Raw genomic sequence first — 18,531 nt, forward strand, 5'->3', positions numbered from 1 at the left:
TTTTAAGCTCCACCCATATGGCCTCATTAGAGGAACCTGCTAATATATCATCCCTCCTTATGGCAGTAATTGATTCTTTAATTAATATTCCGACCCCCCCCCACTCCTCTTATACCTTCCCCTCTGTCTCGCCTGAAGATTCTGTACCCCGGAATATTGAGCTGCCAGTCTTGCCCCTCCCTCAACCATGTCTCTGTGACAGCAACAATATCATACTCCCATGTGTTTATCAACACCTTCAGTTCATCCACCTGATGAACTGAAGGTGTTGCGTTCCAAATGAAAGACCATACCTGAAGGCAAGTTGACAAGTGGAGGAAAGCTAGTGTAACATGTTTTTTAAAAAATATATAGATTGACGAAGTGGCTAAAAAGCCAGTGATCTTCATTAACAATGGTTATAACTTTTGAACTCCAGAGTATATCCATCTTATATTTCTGAAAAAGGGTTTCCAAAGCTACACCCAAAATGGAATAACTTAAGTTTAACAATTTTGTAACCCAATAAGAGCATCCATTTAAATGGAGCCTTGCACAACCTTGAGATGTCCCTAAGTGCTTCGCAGCTAATTCTTTACTTTTGAAGCGTGGTGACTGATGTAATGCAGGAAAACCAATGCATGGCAGCCAATTTTGTACACAGCAAGATCCCACAAACAGCGACGAGATAAATGACCAATTAAACTGCCTTGGAGGTATTGGGTGAGGGATAAATGTTGGACAGGGCACTGGGAGAACTCTTCTTTAAATAGCACTATAAGATCTTTTACATTCACACGAGAGGGCAGACAGGACCTCGGTATAACATCTCATCCGATAGACGAAACCTCTGATAGTGCAGCACTGGAGTTTCAGCCAAGATTAAGTGCTCAAGTCTCTGAAATAAGGTTTGAACCTACGATCCTCTGACTCAGAGGCAACAGGGCTACCTCTGAGCCAATGTAATACCTAAATCTAGGGGTCTGGATGATATTAATCTACTCATTCCAGCCCAAATGTTATTTTTGACAAAACATCACATGCGTTTCGGTTGCAAATAGTTCCTCAAAACTGTGAATTCTGCCATGACAATCTTATGAAGATACTTGCAGTTCTTACATAACATGACTTGAAGAGCCTTCTTACAGACTTGGGACAAAAATTCTTAATTATATCATTGCTTGTGAGCAAAAGGGTCAGGTCAAAGGAAAATACTTTACAGCTTATATGGAACTGAAAGTACTGTAACTGTAGTGGACTACACTGATGCAAAAAAAAATCAAAATTATGTAAGCAACCTTTGATTTGCCATGATAAATAAAATAACTTAATGGAAAAAAATAACCAGGATTTCTTTTCTAATATGGGCTGCAGCCAAGGTTTGCACACTCCCATTCCTTTCATAGAATCATACAGCACAGAAGGAGGCCATTCGGCCCAGTGTGCCAGCTCTTTGAAAGAGCTATCCAATTAGTCCCAGTCCCCTGCTCTTTTCTTACAGCCCTGCAAATGTTTCCTTTTCAAATATTTATCCATTTCCCTTTTGAAAATTGCTACTGAATCTACTTCTACCACCCTTTCAGGCAGTGTGTTCCAGATCATAATAACTCACTGCATAAAAAAAATTCTCATCTTATTTTGCTAATTATCTTAAATCTGTGTCCTCTGCTTACTGATCCTTCTGCCAGTAGAAACAGTTCCTCCTTATTTACTCTGTCGAATTAATTGTTTCCATATCCCTAGAATTGCTTTCATCTAATTTAAATGACGTTAATACGACTGAAGCAAAATAGCACGCTGTTTGACATTAGCATATTATTTAAATGAGTTAACACTTCAGTTAGAGTGGTAGAAAACATAATTTCATATGAATGCATTTAAACATTCACATTAATATAGCAATATCTCACAAAAAGGTTATACACAAACATAGTTACCCCATCAGATCCAACTCTTCCTGCAGCTTTTCAAAGCTTTTCTGAAAAGTCCTATTTTTATAGGTCGATCTAGTAAGCTCCTGTGACAATTCAGCTTCATGGTCTTCAGTTGTCCACTTTGATGTATTCGGTTCATCCTCATCTTCCTCAACCTGTTCATTTATCCTGTGCCCTGAAAGCTGAATAATTTCTGTTAACAATTTGTACTATAGCTAGCAGATCAAATAACTAGGAAAATACAATTAAAAAATAAATAGCCAAAATTATCTTGAATACATTCAATGTCTATGGGATACAAACATTCAGATGCCTTTTTGGTAGCTGCACCTTCTATTGCATATTATGCCCAGCAACAGATCGTTCCCTATCCACAGACTCAAGTGGAAAGGGCAACTCATTAACTGACAACACTGGAGTCAACTCATTATCAAGACCTCATCAACTGGCACCAACATTTTTTAAGTAAAATGTATCAAAACTTACTTCAGTTTTCAAACTTTCCAAATCTTCCATTAAGCTGTCAATCTGTTGTCCATACTGATTCATTCGCTCATGAATGTCGACTTCCTTATCAAAGCTTGCATCACCAGAATGGATCACTGCAGAGATCTTTTCTGCGTCGCCTAGGGTGATTGTGAGCCTTTGTGCTGGTCCCTTTTATCATAAAGAAATAAGAAATTATATTTTTGTTAAAACTTTTATACTTTAGACAAGTGTGGGTGGATACTGAGTTGTGTGCCCTTTCAAAAGTACATTCAGGCAATTTTGCAGAATATCTAAATGAAAGCTTAATACATTTAAATTTAACAAATAATGTTCTTCAGAATTTGCCAAGCAGAATGTTTATATACTGAATATAATTATATATTGGATCAGGTTTACACTTGTTTAGTGTAGCAGTTACTTCAATCCAGAAGTACAAATAAAATAAAAATGTTTACTATGTCAGGTATTGTAATATAGTCCCAATAAATTTCTTATTCATATTTGCACAACTCCAGTACATGGCTTAGGAATTACTAGAAGACTGCTTGTGTATATCTTGGGCCATAATTTGCTGTGGCAAGGCACCTAATGGTGTCTGCCATTAGTTAGACATGCCCTTGCACATTTTAGGTTTTTAAAATTTTTGTGTGGCAAGTTGCTGGAAGTGCGAGCTGATAATGGGGCAGCGAGGGAAACAGGGCATCTGGGACCGGAGAGAACTGAGCAACCAACTGTGTATCTCTTTAACCAATCAGATTGATGGAGTGTGAAATTAACAGCGCAAGGACTGAGAAGGAAGTGTAAGTTAAAATGGGTGAATTCAATGTCAAATCAGGTACAGAAAGAGAAATAAAAAGCAGGAAAGAAAGATTGAATTAAAAAAGAGAGACAGAAAGGAAAAGTTAACAAAAATTTTAATTTTAAATTTTCCATTTTTAAAATCTCCAACAACAATTAAAACCTGAAGGAATGAGACTCCACACTTATAATCGTTAATTTTTAGTGCCGGAGAGGTTGATTGGCAGCAATTAACACTGACCACATCATTAAAAGGGTACTTAGACTGAAATGGACAAGACTTAACTTTCTGCGGTGAGTTTAGTTTGCATCTACCACGCAAATACAGAAACTTCACGCCATTCAATGCATTTCGATGGTGAACCAGACAATAATAAAATTGCAAATGTCAATTAAAAATGGATCCCTTTGCTTTTATTGCACATAGATTTCCTTTTGTTTTAAATCTCCAAGCCATTTTCGCGAAGCTAATGGTGAAGCGGCACAACTTGGACAGCAACTTTTGGATTTCCGTGTTCAACCTCGCATCTGCCTTTGCCTAAATTTGCAGTAGCATTTGTGCATAAATAACGATGAGCTCTATTAGACTCGCCGTTATTTTGACAGCAAATTATGGGCCCTTGTTTTTCCATAACTCCCCTTTACATTTCTCCAGGTACTGCTAAGCCTTCAGTGTTTAAATCTACTTCTAGTTTCTTATTGGTAGCTCTCACAGAAGTTACCTGTCTGACAAAAAGCTGTGTCTCAGTAAGCAGAACCTATGTGATGCATCTAAAAATATGCTACAGAAATTGCTTCTGAATATCAATATACAAGAACAGCAAAAGCTAGTTGCTCACATGTGATAACTCCTTTCAATCAGCAAAGTGATGGAAGGTGTCGTCGACAGTGCTATCATGCAGCACTTACACACCAATGCTCAGTGCTCAGTTTGGGTTCCGCCAGGACCACTCGGCTCCAGACCTCATTACAGCCTTGGTCCAAACATGGACAAAAGAGCTGAATTCCAGAGGTGAGGTGAGAGTGACTGCCCTTGACATCAAGGCAGCATTTGACCGAGTGTGGCAACAAGGAGCCCTAGTAAAATTGAAGTCAATGGGAATCAGGGGGAAAACTCTCCAGTGGCTGGAGTCATACCTAGCACAAAAGAAGATGGTAGTGGTTGTTGGAGGCCAATCATCTCAGCCCCAGGACATTGCTGCAGGAGTTCCTCACAGCAGTGTTCTAGGCCCAACCATCTTCAGCTGCTTCATCAATGACATTCCCTCCATCATAAGGTCAGAAATGGGGATGTTCACTGATGATTGCACTGTGTTCAGTTCCATTCGCAACCCATCAAATAATGAAGTAGTCCGAGCCCGCATGCAGCAAGAACTGGACAACATCCAGGTTTGGGCTCAAGAGTGACAAGTAACATTTGCGCCAGACAAGTGCCAGGCAATGACCATCTCCAACAAGAGAGAGTCTAACCACATCCCCTTGACATTCAACAGCATTACCATCGCCAAATCCCCCACCATCAACATCCTGGGGGTCACCATTGACCAGAGATTTAACTGGACCAGCCATATAAATACTGTGGCTACAAGAGCAGGTCAGAGGCTGGGTCTTCTGTGACGAGTGACTCACCTCCTGACTCCCCAAAGCCTTTCCACCATCTACAAGGCACAAGTCAGGAGTGTGATGGAATACTCTCCACTTGCCTGGATGAGTGCAGCTCCAACAACACTCAAAAAGATCAACACCATCCAGGACAAAGCAGCCTACTTGATTGGCACCCCATCCACCACCCTAAACTTTCACTCCCTTCACCACCGGCACACAGTGGCTGCAGTGTGTACCATCTACAGGATGCACTGCAGCAACTCGCCAAGGCTTCTTCGACAGCACCTCCCAAACCCGCAACCTCTACCACCTAGAAAGACAAGAGCAGCAGGCACATGGGAACAATACCACCTGCACGCTCCCCTCCAAGTCACACACCATCCCGACTTGGAAATACATCGCCTTTCCTTCATCGTCGCTGGGTCAAAATCCTGGAACTCCTTTCCTAACAGCACTATGGGAGAACCTTCACCACACGAACTGCAGCGGTTCAAGAAGGCGGCTCACCACCACCTTCTCAAGGGCAATTAGAGATGGGCAATAAATGCTGGCCTCGCCAGCGACGCCACATCCCATGAACGAATAAAAAGAAACAGCAATAGTTATGAGCTCCACAAACAGACAACTGCACACTGGCCACTGCAAATAGATTTCTGGCAACTAAATTCGTCATGTATAATGAATTACACGTTAAATTTCATTTTATCCAACAGGAAAATAATCACAATTAGACCGACATTGTCAACCACAAAATTTCTGTTTGTATTCATTTTCTACCTTAATTTACAGGTTTACAAAACTATTTGTAGTTTTGCTTATGAGAACAGAATATACCTACCTCCTGTTTGTAACTTTGGCCACGCACAGAAGTTTGGGGCTTCCAATAACTCTTCGTTTTCCCCTTCAGAGATCTCTTTGCTTTTGCTGAATCTGTCGACGGCTTTCCTTTGGACACACATGATAACTAGAAGAAAACATGACCATGAGAATGGCGATCTGAAAATCCTGGACTACATACCTGATCTGCCTGATTTGCCAAACATGTACAGCTGTACAGTTAAAAAATAGAATTATGAAAATAATGTACAATGCATTATGTTGTGCCAGGTTCAGAATTTATATTTTCAACACCCCACCCTCCACATGGTTTCTCAGCTAAGAGCGCAAAAGGTGGCCCACCCCAGATATCTTCCAAAGATGCTACTATGTAACTAATCATCAGGAGGTGTACAGGATTGGGGGTGGGAGAGGAGGAGAGGAATGGAACTTTCCACTCTGGTGGGAAAGAAAGTCTGGTCAGTGACTTCCTGGATAGCACACTCAGGATCTTTGAATCACTATGTCCACATATCCTATCACCTGGTAACCTGGAAGGGGGAAAAAAAAGTGTAACACTGCTTTCTCCAATTAAAATGTCATGCTAAACATGACAGGGGTAACTACCACTGCCAAAACCTTGCGCTCAAATGGGAAAGCACATTATATCTGCAAATACTTTAAAAAGATTCTGATAACATCAGAAGATGCAAACCCAGGAAATACATTGACCACACCATCCCCTTCAATGCCTCTCCTCTACTTGTTGGACTATAACCTGGTGTTGTAAGATTCTTTACATTTCTCCTCTACTGTTCAGCTCTGTGGTACTGTCCGCATGTGGTTCCACTCTTACTTATCTGAACACAGCTGAGCATCTCTAGCAATGGCTTCCCACTCCTGCACCGTCACCTCCGGATACCCACAAGGATTTATCTTTGATCTCCTCTTCATTATCTACACACTGCACCTTAAGTCAGCTTCCAGATATAGACATACACCTCTCCACCAGCTCCGTCGCCCCCTTGACTGCCTCCGTGTTGTCAGACTGTTTGCAAAAGATCCAGTCTTGGATGAGTCCTTCGCTTCCCCCAGCTTAGAATTGGCAAGACTGAAAGCCACTGTCTTCAGCCCCCACCACAAACTCCACTCTTTTACCACTGATTCCAGTCTCTTCCCTGGCGCTATCTCAGGCTGAACCAGACTTTTTGTAACCTCAGCGTCTTGTTTGAACCTAAGCTTTGAACTTCAGACTCCATATCCTCGCCATCATTGTGACTGCCAACTTCCACCTCCGCAACATTGCCTAGCGCTGCCCCGCCTCTGTCCCTCCACCACTAAAACCGTAATCCACGCCTTCATCACCTCTACACTCCTAATCCCATGTGCTCACCCTGCTCCATATCACTTTATTCCCCTTTCCTTCAATTACCCATCTAACCTATTCTTAAATGTTGACATGGTCTCTGCTTCAGTCACCAACTCTGGTAGTGCAATCCACAGCCTCACAACCTTCTTTAAAAAAAATTCTCCTGCTCGGTCCTAAATCTCTTACATTTAATCTTATATCTATGTCCCCTCATTCTAGACCCTCAACCACTGGAAACAGTTTCTATCTACTCTGCCTATCCCTTCAATAATTTTAAATACATCTATCAGATAACCTCTCAATCTCATCTGTCCTAATGAAAAAATTCCCAATTTTTCAAGTCTTTGTATTTCCTCACACCCTCTCTATTGTTACATCCTTCCTACAGTGTGGAGCCCAAAACTGCACACAGTACTCCAACTCTGGTCTTACTAAGATTTTATATTGATTCACCATTACATTTCAATTTTATATTCTATACCTCTTGCCATAAAGCCCAGTATTCAATTAGCTCTTTTATGGCCTCATTCACTTGAAGTGCTGCTTTTAATGTCTTGTAAACTGGAACCCCCAAATCTTCCCATCCACCATATAGGAACAGGAGTAGGCCATTCAGCCCCTCGTGCCTGCTCCGCCATTTGATAAGATCATGGCTGATCTGTGATCTAACTCCATATACCCACCTTTGGCCCATATCCCTTAATACCTTTGAGTGCCAAAAAGCTATCTATCTCAGATTTTAATTTAGCAATTGAGCTAGTATCAATTGCCGTTTGCAGAAGAGAATTCCAAACTTCTACCACCCTTTATGTGTAGAAATGTTTTCTAATCTCGCCCCTGAAAGGTCTGGCTCTAATTTTTAGATTGTGCCCCCGACTCCTAAAATCCCCAACCAGCGGAAATAGTTTCTCTCTATCCACCCTATCCGTTCCCCTTAATATCTTATAAACTTCGATCAGATCACCCCTTAACCTTCGAAGCTCCAGAGAATACAACCCCAATTTGTGTAATCTCTTCTCGTAACTTAACCCTTGAAGTCTGGGTATCATTCTAGTAAACCTACGCTGCACTCCCTCCAAGGCCAATCTGACCTTCCAAAGGTGCGGTGCCCAGAACCGCTCACAGTACTCCAGGTGCGGTCTAACCAGGGTTTTGTATAGCTTACAGATATTGTATATCTGTCACTTCCTCAAATAACTATCAGATTTTGATTATCTTTATTAAGTAATTGTCACCATTTACACCTACTTCCACAACAGAAGGCAACAATTTGGACTTCCGAATATGAACACGGACAGGTGTTGATTCATCAGTATGGACATGGATTGGAGGTGAAGACGATCTTGACTTCATTCTAAGAAAAAAATTAAATTATGAAAATAAACTTGCAATTTTAAAAAAATTATTCTTCCATTTGCTATTATGGGTACTTGCAGAATCTGAGTGTTTTGCACAGACACGTGCTGTGACAGTGGAGTTTTTTTTTTGTCCATGGCTTTTCTTGGTTTTCTTTATATAGCAGTTGTAAAGACAACACTCAAAAACAGAGGTTACATCTCAATCAAATGTCAACAATTTGACTCGTTAATGAGATGCCTGGTTTACTGCCACAGAATAAAGTATTTTGACATGCTAATGTCTTCATTGCAGGGTTCTAAATGGATGATGTCAGATCAGAATAGGTTGCAGACAGAAGGCTGTTTGCTTTTGATCTGAAAAATCAATTCAGTTAAAGATACATTGGACCAGCTGTGAATGGAATATAGGGGATGTTAATCATCGATTGAAATTATGCCATATTGTTCAAACCCACACAATGTATATTTATGGTCCTCATTAACATCCTCTTCAAAGTATTAAAAATGCACATCTTATGCGTTTGCATTTGGTTTGTCTTGCAACGCGGCACAGGATCTGTAAGCTTGTCTTTGTTGAGTTTTTAAAAGGGGTGCATCCTATTCTCATTGAAGGACAAGATTGTGCATTTCTTCCCAAGAAGTACATCTCAAGTTCTGGAAGAATAATTCAAAGCAACTGTCTGAATGATTGGTTTAATTGGCCATCTAGAATACATTTCCAGGCTCCTAATACTGTATTGTACAATTCAATATCTCACCTACACTACTTACTTCTTTAAATAAGTGATGCAAGTAGCAGTGGAATCCTATCCAGTATCAAGTTCATAATAAAAAAAAGGATTGTTTTCTCTACAGCATTCCCCATAAAATGTATATACATTTCTATGACATAAGATCATAGGAAGCCCCTTTAATTCTGAAAAACAAGTTGTATTGGTATGGTACCTTTACCATGAAATATCCCAAGGTTCTTTACATGAGAGAACTGATCCAAGCAGTCGTAGGATTGAAGTTGACCAAATTCAAGGCAGAAAATTTAGGAGGAAAGTAGCAAGACAAAGGAGTTTAGACAGGGAGTCCCTGAGGGTATAATCCCAGACAGCTGGCATTTCACATTAATAACAATTTTTTTAAATTGGCAAATTAGGTATATATCTCAAATACATTCAGTTACCTTTCCTTACACCCAAGAGCAAAAAAGCAAAATTTGGCTTGATTCTGGATTTTTAGAGTATTCACACAAACGGATAAGGTTGCTTTCCCATCCCATTTTTGAATAAAAACTCCACATTCTTTGAATGGTGTGGGTTTGGAATTTTCCAAATTCAGAATCAGTCACCAAAAGTAGAAGAAAACTTTTTATCCCCCCTGTTTACATCTGTGCTTTAAGATCTGGAAACAATTTTACAACACCAAGTTATAGTCCAGCAATTTTATTTTAAATTCACAAGCTTTCGGAGGCTTCCTCCTTCGTCAGGTGAACGATTTTTCACATCGTTCACCTGAGGAAGGAGGAAGCCTCCGAAAGCTTGTGAATTTAAAATAAAATTGCTGGACTATAACTTGGTGTTGTAAAATTGTTTACAATTGTCAACCCCAGTCCATCACCGGCATCTCCACATTAAGATCTGGAGGCATTCGATCTTAAGGTTATTGAAATTCTCAATGAACTGCCATCATCTGCCAAGCAAGCATTAGAACTTAGCCAAGTTTTTAGTCGGAACTTACAAAGATGAAATGAATCTTGCAGTTACTCACATTAACTTAATATAAATCGCAAATCAGCGCTCGTTAAATTTGACGCACCTAAAACACAGAAGTGCAGATAATACATACATTTATAAACAAAAGGGGGATAACGGTGCAGATCCACAAACATCCGGTGTAGAGTAGCTCACGGTTGCCCCCGAACACCGAGTCCACTCCCGTCACATTAAACTCTCAGGCCGCGTTTTGGTTTAATTCCAATCACTGACCCTGTCTCTCAGGGTGGATGAAGCCCTTTCGGGAGACAAACCAATTAGTGAGATTGTTGGAGGATTACAGGCCGCGTTAACTCTTCTTCTCCTCCTCCTCTCCCAGCTCCTACCCTGCAAACAGGAACAACGTTTCGCCAAAGCCCGACCCAGACCCCCAGACCCCCAGCCCCGCTTCCCCTCAGTCGGTTACAGCCGCGTCTCTAGCAGCTGTTGCTGTGACACCGGGCCGAGCTGCTTTGATTGGTTGGGTTTAAATTTTGGGGGCTGGTTTTCCCCTCTGGATGAGCAGCCGCAGTGGGAGCGAGTTACCGGCTCAGCTCAGACAGTCTGACCAGTCGCCAATTTTTGCGGCGGATCCGAGCGCTGAAGTAACAAATTTTTGCAGAGGATCCGAGCGCTGAAGTAACAAATTTTGCAGAGGATCCGAGCGCTGAAGTAACAAATTTTTGCAGAGGATCCGAGCGCTGAAGTAACAAATTTTGCAGAGGATCCGAGCGCTGAAGTAACAAATTTTTGCGGAGGATCCGAGCGCTGAAGTAACAAATTTTGCGGCGGATCCGAGCGCTGAAGTAACAAATTTTGCAGAGGATCCGAGCGCTGAAGTAACAAATTTTTGCGGAGGATCCGAGCGCTAAAGTAACAAATTTTGCAGAGGATCCGAGCGCTGAAGTAACAAATTTTGCGGAGGATCCGAGCGCTGAAGTAACAAATTTTGCAGAGGATCCGAGCGCTGAAGTAACAAATTTTGCGGCGGATCCGAGCGCTGAAGTAACAAATTTTGCAGAGGATCCGAGCGCTGAAGTAACAAATTTTTGCGGAGGATCCGAGCGCTGAAGTAACAAATTTTGCAGAGGATCCGAGCGCTGAAGTAACAAATTTTTGCAGAGGATCCGAGCGCTAAAGTAACAAATTTTGCAGAGGATCCGAGCGCTGAAGTAACAAATTTTTGCAGAGGATCCGAGCGCTGAAGTAACAAATTTTGCAGCGGATCCGAGCGCTGAAGTAACAAATTTTTGCGGAGGATCCGAGCGCTAAAGTAACAAATTTTGCAGAGGATCCGAGCGCTGAAGTAACAAATTTTTGCAGAGGATCCGAGCGCTGAAGTAACAAATTTTGCAGCGGATCCGAGCGCTGAAGTAACAAATTTTGCGGCGGATCCGAGCGCTGAAGTAACAAATTTTGCAGAGGATCCGAGCGCTGAAGTAACAAATTTTTGCGGAGGATCCGAGCGCTGAAGTAACAAATTTTGCAGAGGATCCGAGCGCTGAAGTAACAAATTTTTGCAGAGGATCCGAGCGCTAAAGTAACAAATTTTGCAGAGGATCCGAGCGCTGAAGTAACAAATTTTTGCGGCGGATCCGAGCGCTGAAGTAACAAATTTTGCAGAGGATCCGAGCGCTGAAGTAACAAATTTTTGCGGAGGATCCGAGCGCTGAAGTAACAAATTTTGCAGAGGATCCGAGCGCTGAAGTAACAAATTTTTGCAGAGGATCCGAGCGCTAAAGTAACAAATTTTGCAGAGGATCCGAGCGCTGAAGTAACAAATTTTTGCAGAGGATCCGAGCGCTAAAGTAACAAATTTTTGCAGAGGATCCGAGCGCTGAAGTAACAAATTTTGCGGAGGATCCGAGCGCTGAAGTAACAAATTTTTGCGGCGGATCCGAGCGCTGAAGTAACAAATTTTGCAGAGGATCCGAGCGCTGAAGTAACAAATTTTGCAGAGGATCCGAGCGCTGAAGTAACAAATTTTGCGGAGGATCCGAGCGCTGAAGTAACAAATTTTGCGGCGGATCCGAGCGCTGAAGTAACAAATTTTGCAGAGGATCCGAGCGCTGAAGTAACAAATTTTTGCGGAGGATCCGAGCGCTGAAGTAACAAATTTTGCAGAGGATCCGAGCGCTGAAGTAACAAATTTTTGCAGAGGATCCGAGCGCTAAAGTAACAAATTTTGCAGAGGATCCGAGCGCTGAAGTAACAAATTTTTGCAGAGGATCCGAGCGCTAAAGTAACAAATTTTTGCAGAGGATCCGAGCGCTGAAGTAACAAATTTTGCGGAGGATGCTTTTTTTTGTGTTACAAACTCTTAATCTCTTCCGAGTTGATGCAAAATATCCCAGTGAGCTGCGTCGGGAGCTAAGTGCGGATTGTACATTGATCTGCGGCGATGGCCTCGCACTCTGTGGAGTGTGCCATTTGTCACGACATCTTAGCGGAGCCCGTCACCCTGCCGTGCGGACTCAACCTCCGCAGCGGGTGCGTGGCGCAGCTCAAGCGGTCGGTGCGGGACTCGGATCCGTCCGCAGGCGGCGGCGGCGGCGGCACCACCTCCCCCTCCCGGGGCGCTGCCTTCCTCCTCCTGCCCGCTCTGCCTCTCCACTTGCGAGATGAGTTTGGAGCTAAAGAGAAAAAACGTCGCGCTGCACAACATCATCGAGAAGTGCTCGCAGATATGATGTGGAGATGCCGGTGATGGACTGGGGTTGACAATTGTAAACAATTTTACAACACCAAGTTATAGTCCAGCAATTTTATTTTAAATTCCACAAGCTTTCGGAGGCTTCCTCCTTCCTCAGGTGAACATTTTTCCACACCGTTCACCTGAGGAAGGAGGAAGCCTCCGAAAGCTTGTGGAATTTAAAATAAATTTGTTGGACTATAACTTGCTTGCGGATCAGCCGAGGTGCGACCTGTGCAAAATAAAAAGGGCAGCAGAATTGCGGCGAGTCCTTCTGCTGCCTTGCACTTCTCCCTCACCCAACCCCATCACCTCGACAACCCGAGTTTCCGGCACCGAGTCCTGGTGAGGCGGACCGCCAACGCCGGCCGGCTGTGCAAGCAACGCGGTAAAGAGCTGGAGCTTTGCTGCCGGACCGACAAGTGTCCTCTCTCTCTGCGCCTTATTGTATGTTACCGGCCGGGACCTCTCACCGTGACCACCATGTCGTTAAACTGACTGATGCCATCAGCATAATCCGAGTAAGTAATTTTAGTTTTTAAGAATCATACAGCGGGGAGGAAGAAGGCGGCCATTCGGCCCATCCTTCCTATGCCGGCTCTTTGAAAGCTTTCCCACTCCCCTGCTCTTTCCCCATAGCCCTGCAATTTTCTCCTTTTTTAAGTACTTATCCGATGCCCTTTTGAAAGTGATTATTGAATCTGCTTCCACCTGCCTTTTAAAAAAAAAACTCCGCAATCTGCCAATTACTTTTTGCATAAATTCCCCCTGTTTTTGTCTCTAAACGTTTAGGTGTGTGAAATCCATCGCGTTGGAAAGGATGCATAATATTTAAAGTGGGTATTTTTGCTCAACGCTGGAGAACTAACACTTGTGCTTGAAAGAAAGATCTTGCATTTATATAGCACCTTTCACGACCTCAAGATGTCCCAAAGCACTTTGCAGCCAATGAAGTACCTTTTGACGTGTAGTCACTTGCAATGTAGGGAAATGCAGCAGCCAATTTGCACGCAGCAAGGTCCCACAAACAACAACATGATAATGGCCAGGTAATCTATTTTCATGATGTTGAGGATAAATATTGGCGGGACACCTGAGAGAACTCCCCTGCTCTTCGAAATAGTGACATGGGATCTTTTGCATCCACTTGAGGACAGACGGAGTCTTGGTTTAACATTTCATCTGAAAGACAACACTTCTGACCCCAGCCCAGTACGGGGTGTCTATTGACACCATTGGAGGCGGGTGGGACTTAGTACTGGCAGGACATACAGCCAGTCTATTGTAAAACCACCAAAGCAAACAAAGTTTGTTTATTAAGCAAACGAGGTCTAATTCGCAGTCTATTTAAAAAGAGACTGTACGAACTGCAACCAACAGAACTCGTGTACATAAAATTAATCCCAGTAATTTACTGCAATGCAGGCTGCAGGTGTGATTGACAGGTGAATTATCCAATAATCTCCCTTTCGGCCGGGAATAGCGGTGTCACAATAGGCAGCCCATTTAATATGTTCAGAGTAGGTGCTATTTAGGATGAAAATACAATAATTGTAATTGTCATTTTCTTTCTAATTTTAGTCAACTAAAAGATGATCCCCTATTAACTCCCTTAGACTAGATTCTTTTTTTAAAAAAAAATATAATGATACTGAACAACATAATGGGCTCGATGTTACCAGGCCTGCGGGTTTCCGGCGGGTTGGGTTTCGGGAGCGTGGTCAACACGCTCGGTGAAATTAGTGGGTTGCCTGCGCGATCGTAGCAGGCAACACACTAATAGGAATCAATTACCTGCTCCTCCGGGGTCCACGCTGCTGGTCTGCGCGTCGGGCGGGCTGCGCATGCGCAGTACGATCTGTCAGCTGGAGGCTCTCTAGTTAAAGGGGCAGTCCTCCACTGACAGATGCTGCAACCAATGGAACAAATTTCAGCATGGAGCAGCCCAGGGGGAAGGCTGCTCCCAGTTTAATGATGCCTCACCCCAAGTATCATCAGATGGGGTGAGGAGGAGGGCGAAGACAGAGATCTTCCACCCGGCGGGCGGGAGGAAGCGGCCAGCCTCTGCCACCAAGAAGGCCTGGCTCGAGGTGGCAGAGGGGGTCACCTGCGCAACCAACATATCGCCCACCTGCATACAGTGCAGGAGGCGCTGCAATGACCTCAGTAGGTCAGCCACAGTGAGAACACGAAGTCTTTCCCCTACACTCCATCTGCCACAACACTGCCCCAACCCCACATCTCCTTCGGCACCGCCAACACTACTCTGTCACATCACCCCTTATACCCACTCAAACCCCATCCTCATCTTACCTCCACCTACTCACCTCGCCAGTACTCATCCTGCCACTAACACGCGACCCAATCCTCATACAATCTCATGGCTCTATCCCATACTCACCCTCTCGTGCATCTCCCTCACGGCCACCCTCACTCAACCTGCCACCACCTGTGCTGCAGCCACAGGGCATGCATCACATATGTGCAGTAGGCAGCGTAAGGCAAATGTTTCGTGAGCATGAAGGGGGTGCACAAGGGTGTCTGAGGGTTTGCCATGGGTGTTACCTATATTGAATTTCAGAGCAACAAACAGCACACATTATATTGGCACCACCACTGCCATGTCTCCGCGAATCCTGTCTGTTGTGTCCAATAATGCCCGCTCCTGGGTATCACTATGAGGACCCACCACTGATGCCACCCATCGTGTTACTGCAGAGTAGGTGCAGGTGTATTTGCAGGGCTCTTCCGCGCAGACCACTGAGAGACATCGGCGGTGTAGCCGGCTGCACCCTGGAAGGATGCGGAGGAGAAGTTGTGGAGGGCAGTGGTGACTTTGGCAGCGACAGGTAAGCACTTGGTGCTGGGGCCAGCCAGGAGCAGCTCGGCATGAAAGAGCCTGCCGATCTCCACGACTACATGTCGAGCGAATCTGCGCCTCCGTGTGCACTGCTGCTCGGAGAGGTCCGGGGAGCTTCGACTCGGTCTGTGGACCATGTGGCGAGGGTAGTGCCCTCTGCGATGCGTCTCTCTCTGCGGTAGCCCTCCCTCCTGCTGTGCAGGTGGGCGTGCAACAACACCGTGTTGGGGGGCTCCACGTCTCTGCGGCGGACCGCGTGGACTGCAAGGCTGCTGGGGCTGGTCATGCTGTTCGTCCTCCGAGGGTGTCCACGCACCACCCATCTGGCAGGTGTTGGTCTGAGGGGTTGTGCAGGGTAGGTGGGTGGTTCCTCGGACTGGGGCTGCGGTTTCGTGTCGGTCTGTCCTCTGGCTTGGCGGGGGTTGGTGGGGGGCAGGGTTGCCCTATGTGACGCGGTGGCCTCCTGCGTGGGTGAGGGCTCTCCCCCGTGGAGTGCACTTGGGTGGCTGCTGGCTGCAACACGCCTGGTGGGAGAGAGACTGTTTCCCCCAGTGTGTGAAACAGTCTGCGATGCAGGTAAAATCCCACACTTCCTCTTTTGACAGCTGATTCAGCTCATTAACTGACCTCAACAAGCAAGGTAAGTACTCTCAAGTGGAACCCCGCTGGCTTTAAATGCCTGCGGGATTCCCACCAGCGGGGGCCACGCACGCAGCCCCGCATGTCATCGGGGAACCCGGAAGTGGTCGGGATCGCGGTGCGATCCGGTCACGTGACCTCATATCGGGATTTTCGGGGCCCCCCCGCAGGAAACCCGACCCTAAAATCGAGCCCAATGTTTTTTTTTTGTTTAATACAAGCTTTACCTTTGATAATACAGTACCTTTATCTAGACTTCTTGTATGTTCTATAATACTTTCTTTACATCCAGATTATGATTGATGTAAATGTGAAATTTTAAGTGTTTCTGTCCACTACTGATGTGTAAGAATGAATGAACTTGCATTTATGACATCTTCAGGACTTGCCATTTGATTCGTTTTGGAATTGTAGGTACTGTTTTACATGTAGATGAAGTCTGTTCCAGTTTGAATCATGTCTTATCTGGTTGTTACAAGCTAAGAACTTGCATAAATGAAAAACATTCTCATTTTAAAATTGGAAAATATCCCATGAAAAATTCTATGTTTTAATAGGACAAGTTAGAAAAGCAGCAACAGACACACCTAGATTTGTTCAGGAAAGTCCAGCTTTTTCTTGACATTGAGGAACGAGCATGGAAGAAGAGATTTTCTGTTGAGACTGCCCAGGCCAATCTGATGGTTGACCGCAAGGCAGCAAAACTGAAACAGTTGCAGGTAAAACTTCAGCAAGCTAAAGCTACTTTGCAGAATGCATTTTGTATTGAAAACCCTGTGGCGTTACTGCAGGTAAGTTTTAAAAATACAACTTTGAAAAAGGGATTGTGTCAAGTCATTAGTGAAACATCAATAATGTGCAATATCACTGGACTGTGGTATAATTTTGCCTGGAGAAAATCAGTGCATTCATGATATAGTTACTGACCAGTAAAGTGATAGTCACCAAAATGTAAAAAAATAGCATATTTCTTTACTGTTGGAAGCTGTGTGTGTGCTGTACCAATATTAAGGAATATGTGTATACTCCTGTGAACTGTTTAGTTCAATAAAGGTGATGCAAAGAGGGCAGTCTAGTTTTACTCTGGCTTGTACTGCTCTACAAATAGTACCTGTATCAACCAGTAGGTGCACAATATGTGCCACCAGGGACTTCTTTCTTTACATTTCATAAAATTAAAAGTCAAAACCTGTTTACTTGAGCAAAATAACAAGTCGCCAAAGTCTTGCTTTAATATCTTGTAAAATGAACTTATTACTAACTATGGTAATTTTTTTCTTTACAGCTGCTGAGCAGTTTTAGAACATAAGCATATTTTTTATGCCATTTGTGTAATTGAACTGAGTCAAGGGACTTCCTGTTTGGCTGTTGGAAAACGGCTTTATTTGTAGCCTTGGTTTTACTCAGTCAGTGAATTGCAGGTTCTCATTGTGCATCATCCTTATTTGATTTGGCATCCCAGCTGTATAGTCCTAATCCAGCATTCCTACCCAATTTCATTTGGAAGAAGAGATTGTTGTCCCATTAATTTTAATTTCATGTCGTGCTTCATCAGTCAAAATTACAGTACTTGTCATTTTACAGATGCTCACAGACTTTTACATTAAATGTGTTGAATAGATTTGACAATCCTGACGACTGATTTTCTTTGGTCAATAAAAAAAAATCGCGTTAAACCAGTGACTAAGGGGTGGGTGGGGGCAGCCAGATAAGTGGATGGTTGAGTGCCTTTCATGTGGCTGTCTTGCAGGTAGGGAGCTTAGAGAGCAGATTAAACTGCACATCACCCATTCTCTGGCTGCTACCTGGCCCGCTCTTAAATAGGCCTGGATTTTTCAGGGCTGCCACATTGGAGTAACCCTCCGACATTCGCTAAACGTTGCTCCTTAGATCAGATGGCTGCCTAGGACTATCTCTTTGGCATGTTGGCTGATGTTAATACTCCCATTTCTGGAACATCAACAGCTAAATTGTACTACTTTTGGTATGCTCCCATAGAGTTATCTATCTTTTTAGTAGGCTCTTTGTTCTTTGAATCAAAGCTATTTCCATTCTTTGGAAAGAAAGAACTTGCATTTATATCATAATAGTTGCAGCATAGGAGGCGGCCATTAGGCCCATCATGCCTGTGCCGGCTCTTTGAAAGAGCTCTCAAATTAGTCCCATTCCCCCACTGTTTCCCTGTAGCCCTGTAATTTCTTTCCCTTCAAGTACTTACTCAATTCCTTTTTGAAAGTTATTATTTAATCT

The 18,531-nt window shown here is 43.7% G+C and overlaps 1 protein-coding gene and 1 pseudogene across 4 annotated transcripts in view; one reads left to right on the plus strand and one right to left on the minus strand.

Annotated features, from left to right (window-relative positions):
• The window catches only part of LOC137324958 (outer dense fiber protein 2-like), a 133,411-nt gene extending 122,993 nt beyond the window's left edge, over positions 1 to 10,418 (minus strand). For all 4 annotated transcript variants that reach the window (XM_067989649.1, XM_067989650.1, XM_067989648.1 and 1 more), the window contains exons 1-5: positions 10,185 to 10,418; positions 8,239 to 8,344; positions 5,644 to 5,769; positions 2,400 to 2,570; positions 1,917 to 2,095 (exon numbers count right to left, since the gene is read on the minus strand). In XM_067989649.1, the coding sequence (XP_067845750.1) occupies positions 1,917 to 2,095; positions 2,400 to 2,570; positions 5,644 to 5,769; positions 8,239 to 8,343 (581 nt within the window). In that variant the 5' untranslated portion in view covers position 8,344; positions 10,185 to 10,418. The remainder of the gene's footprint in view (positions 1 to 1,916; positions 2,096 to 2,399; positions 2,571 to 5,643; positions 5,770 to 8,238; positions 8,345 to 10,184) is intronic.
• Positions 10,419 to 13,231: 2,813 nt separating this feature from the next.
• The window catches only part of LOC137325654 (calcium-activated chloride channel regulator 1-like), a 36,707-nt pseudogene continuing 31,407 nt past the window's right edge, over positions 13,232 to 18,531 (plus strand).

The sequence above is a fragment of the Heptranchias perlo genome, chromosome 9 (assembly GCF_035084215.1).
Source record: "Heptranchias perlo isolate sHepPer1 chromosome 9, sHepPer1.hap1, whole genome shotgun sequence".
Taxonomy (NCBI): domain Eukaryota; kingdom Metazoa; phylum Chordata; class Chondrichthyes; order Hexanchiformes; family Hexanchidae; genus Heptranchias; species Heptranchias perlo.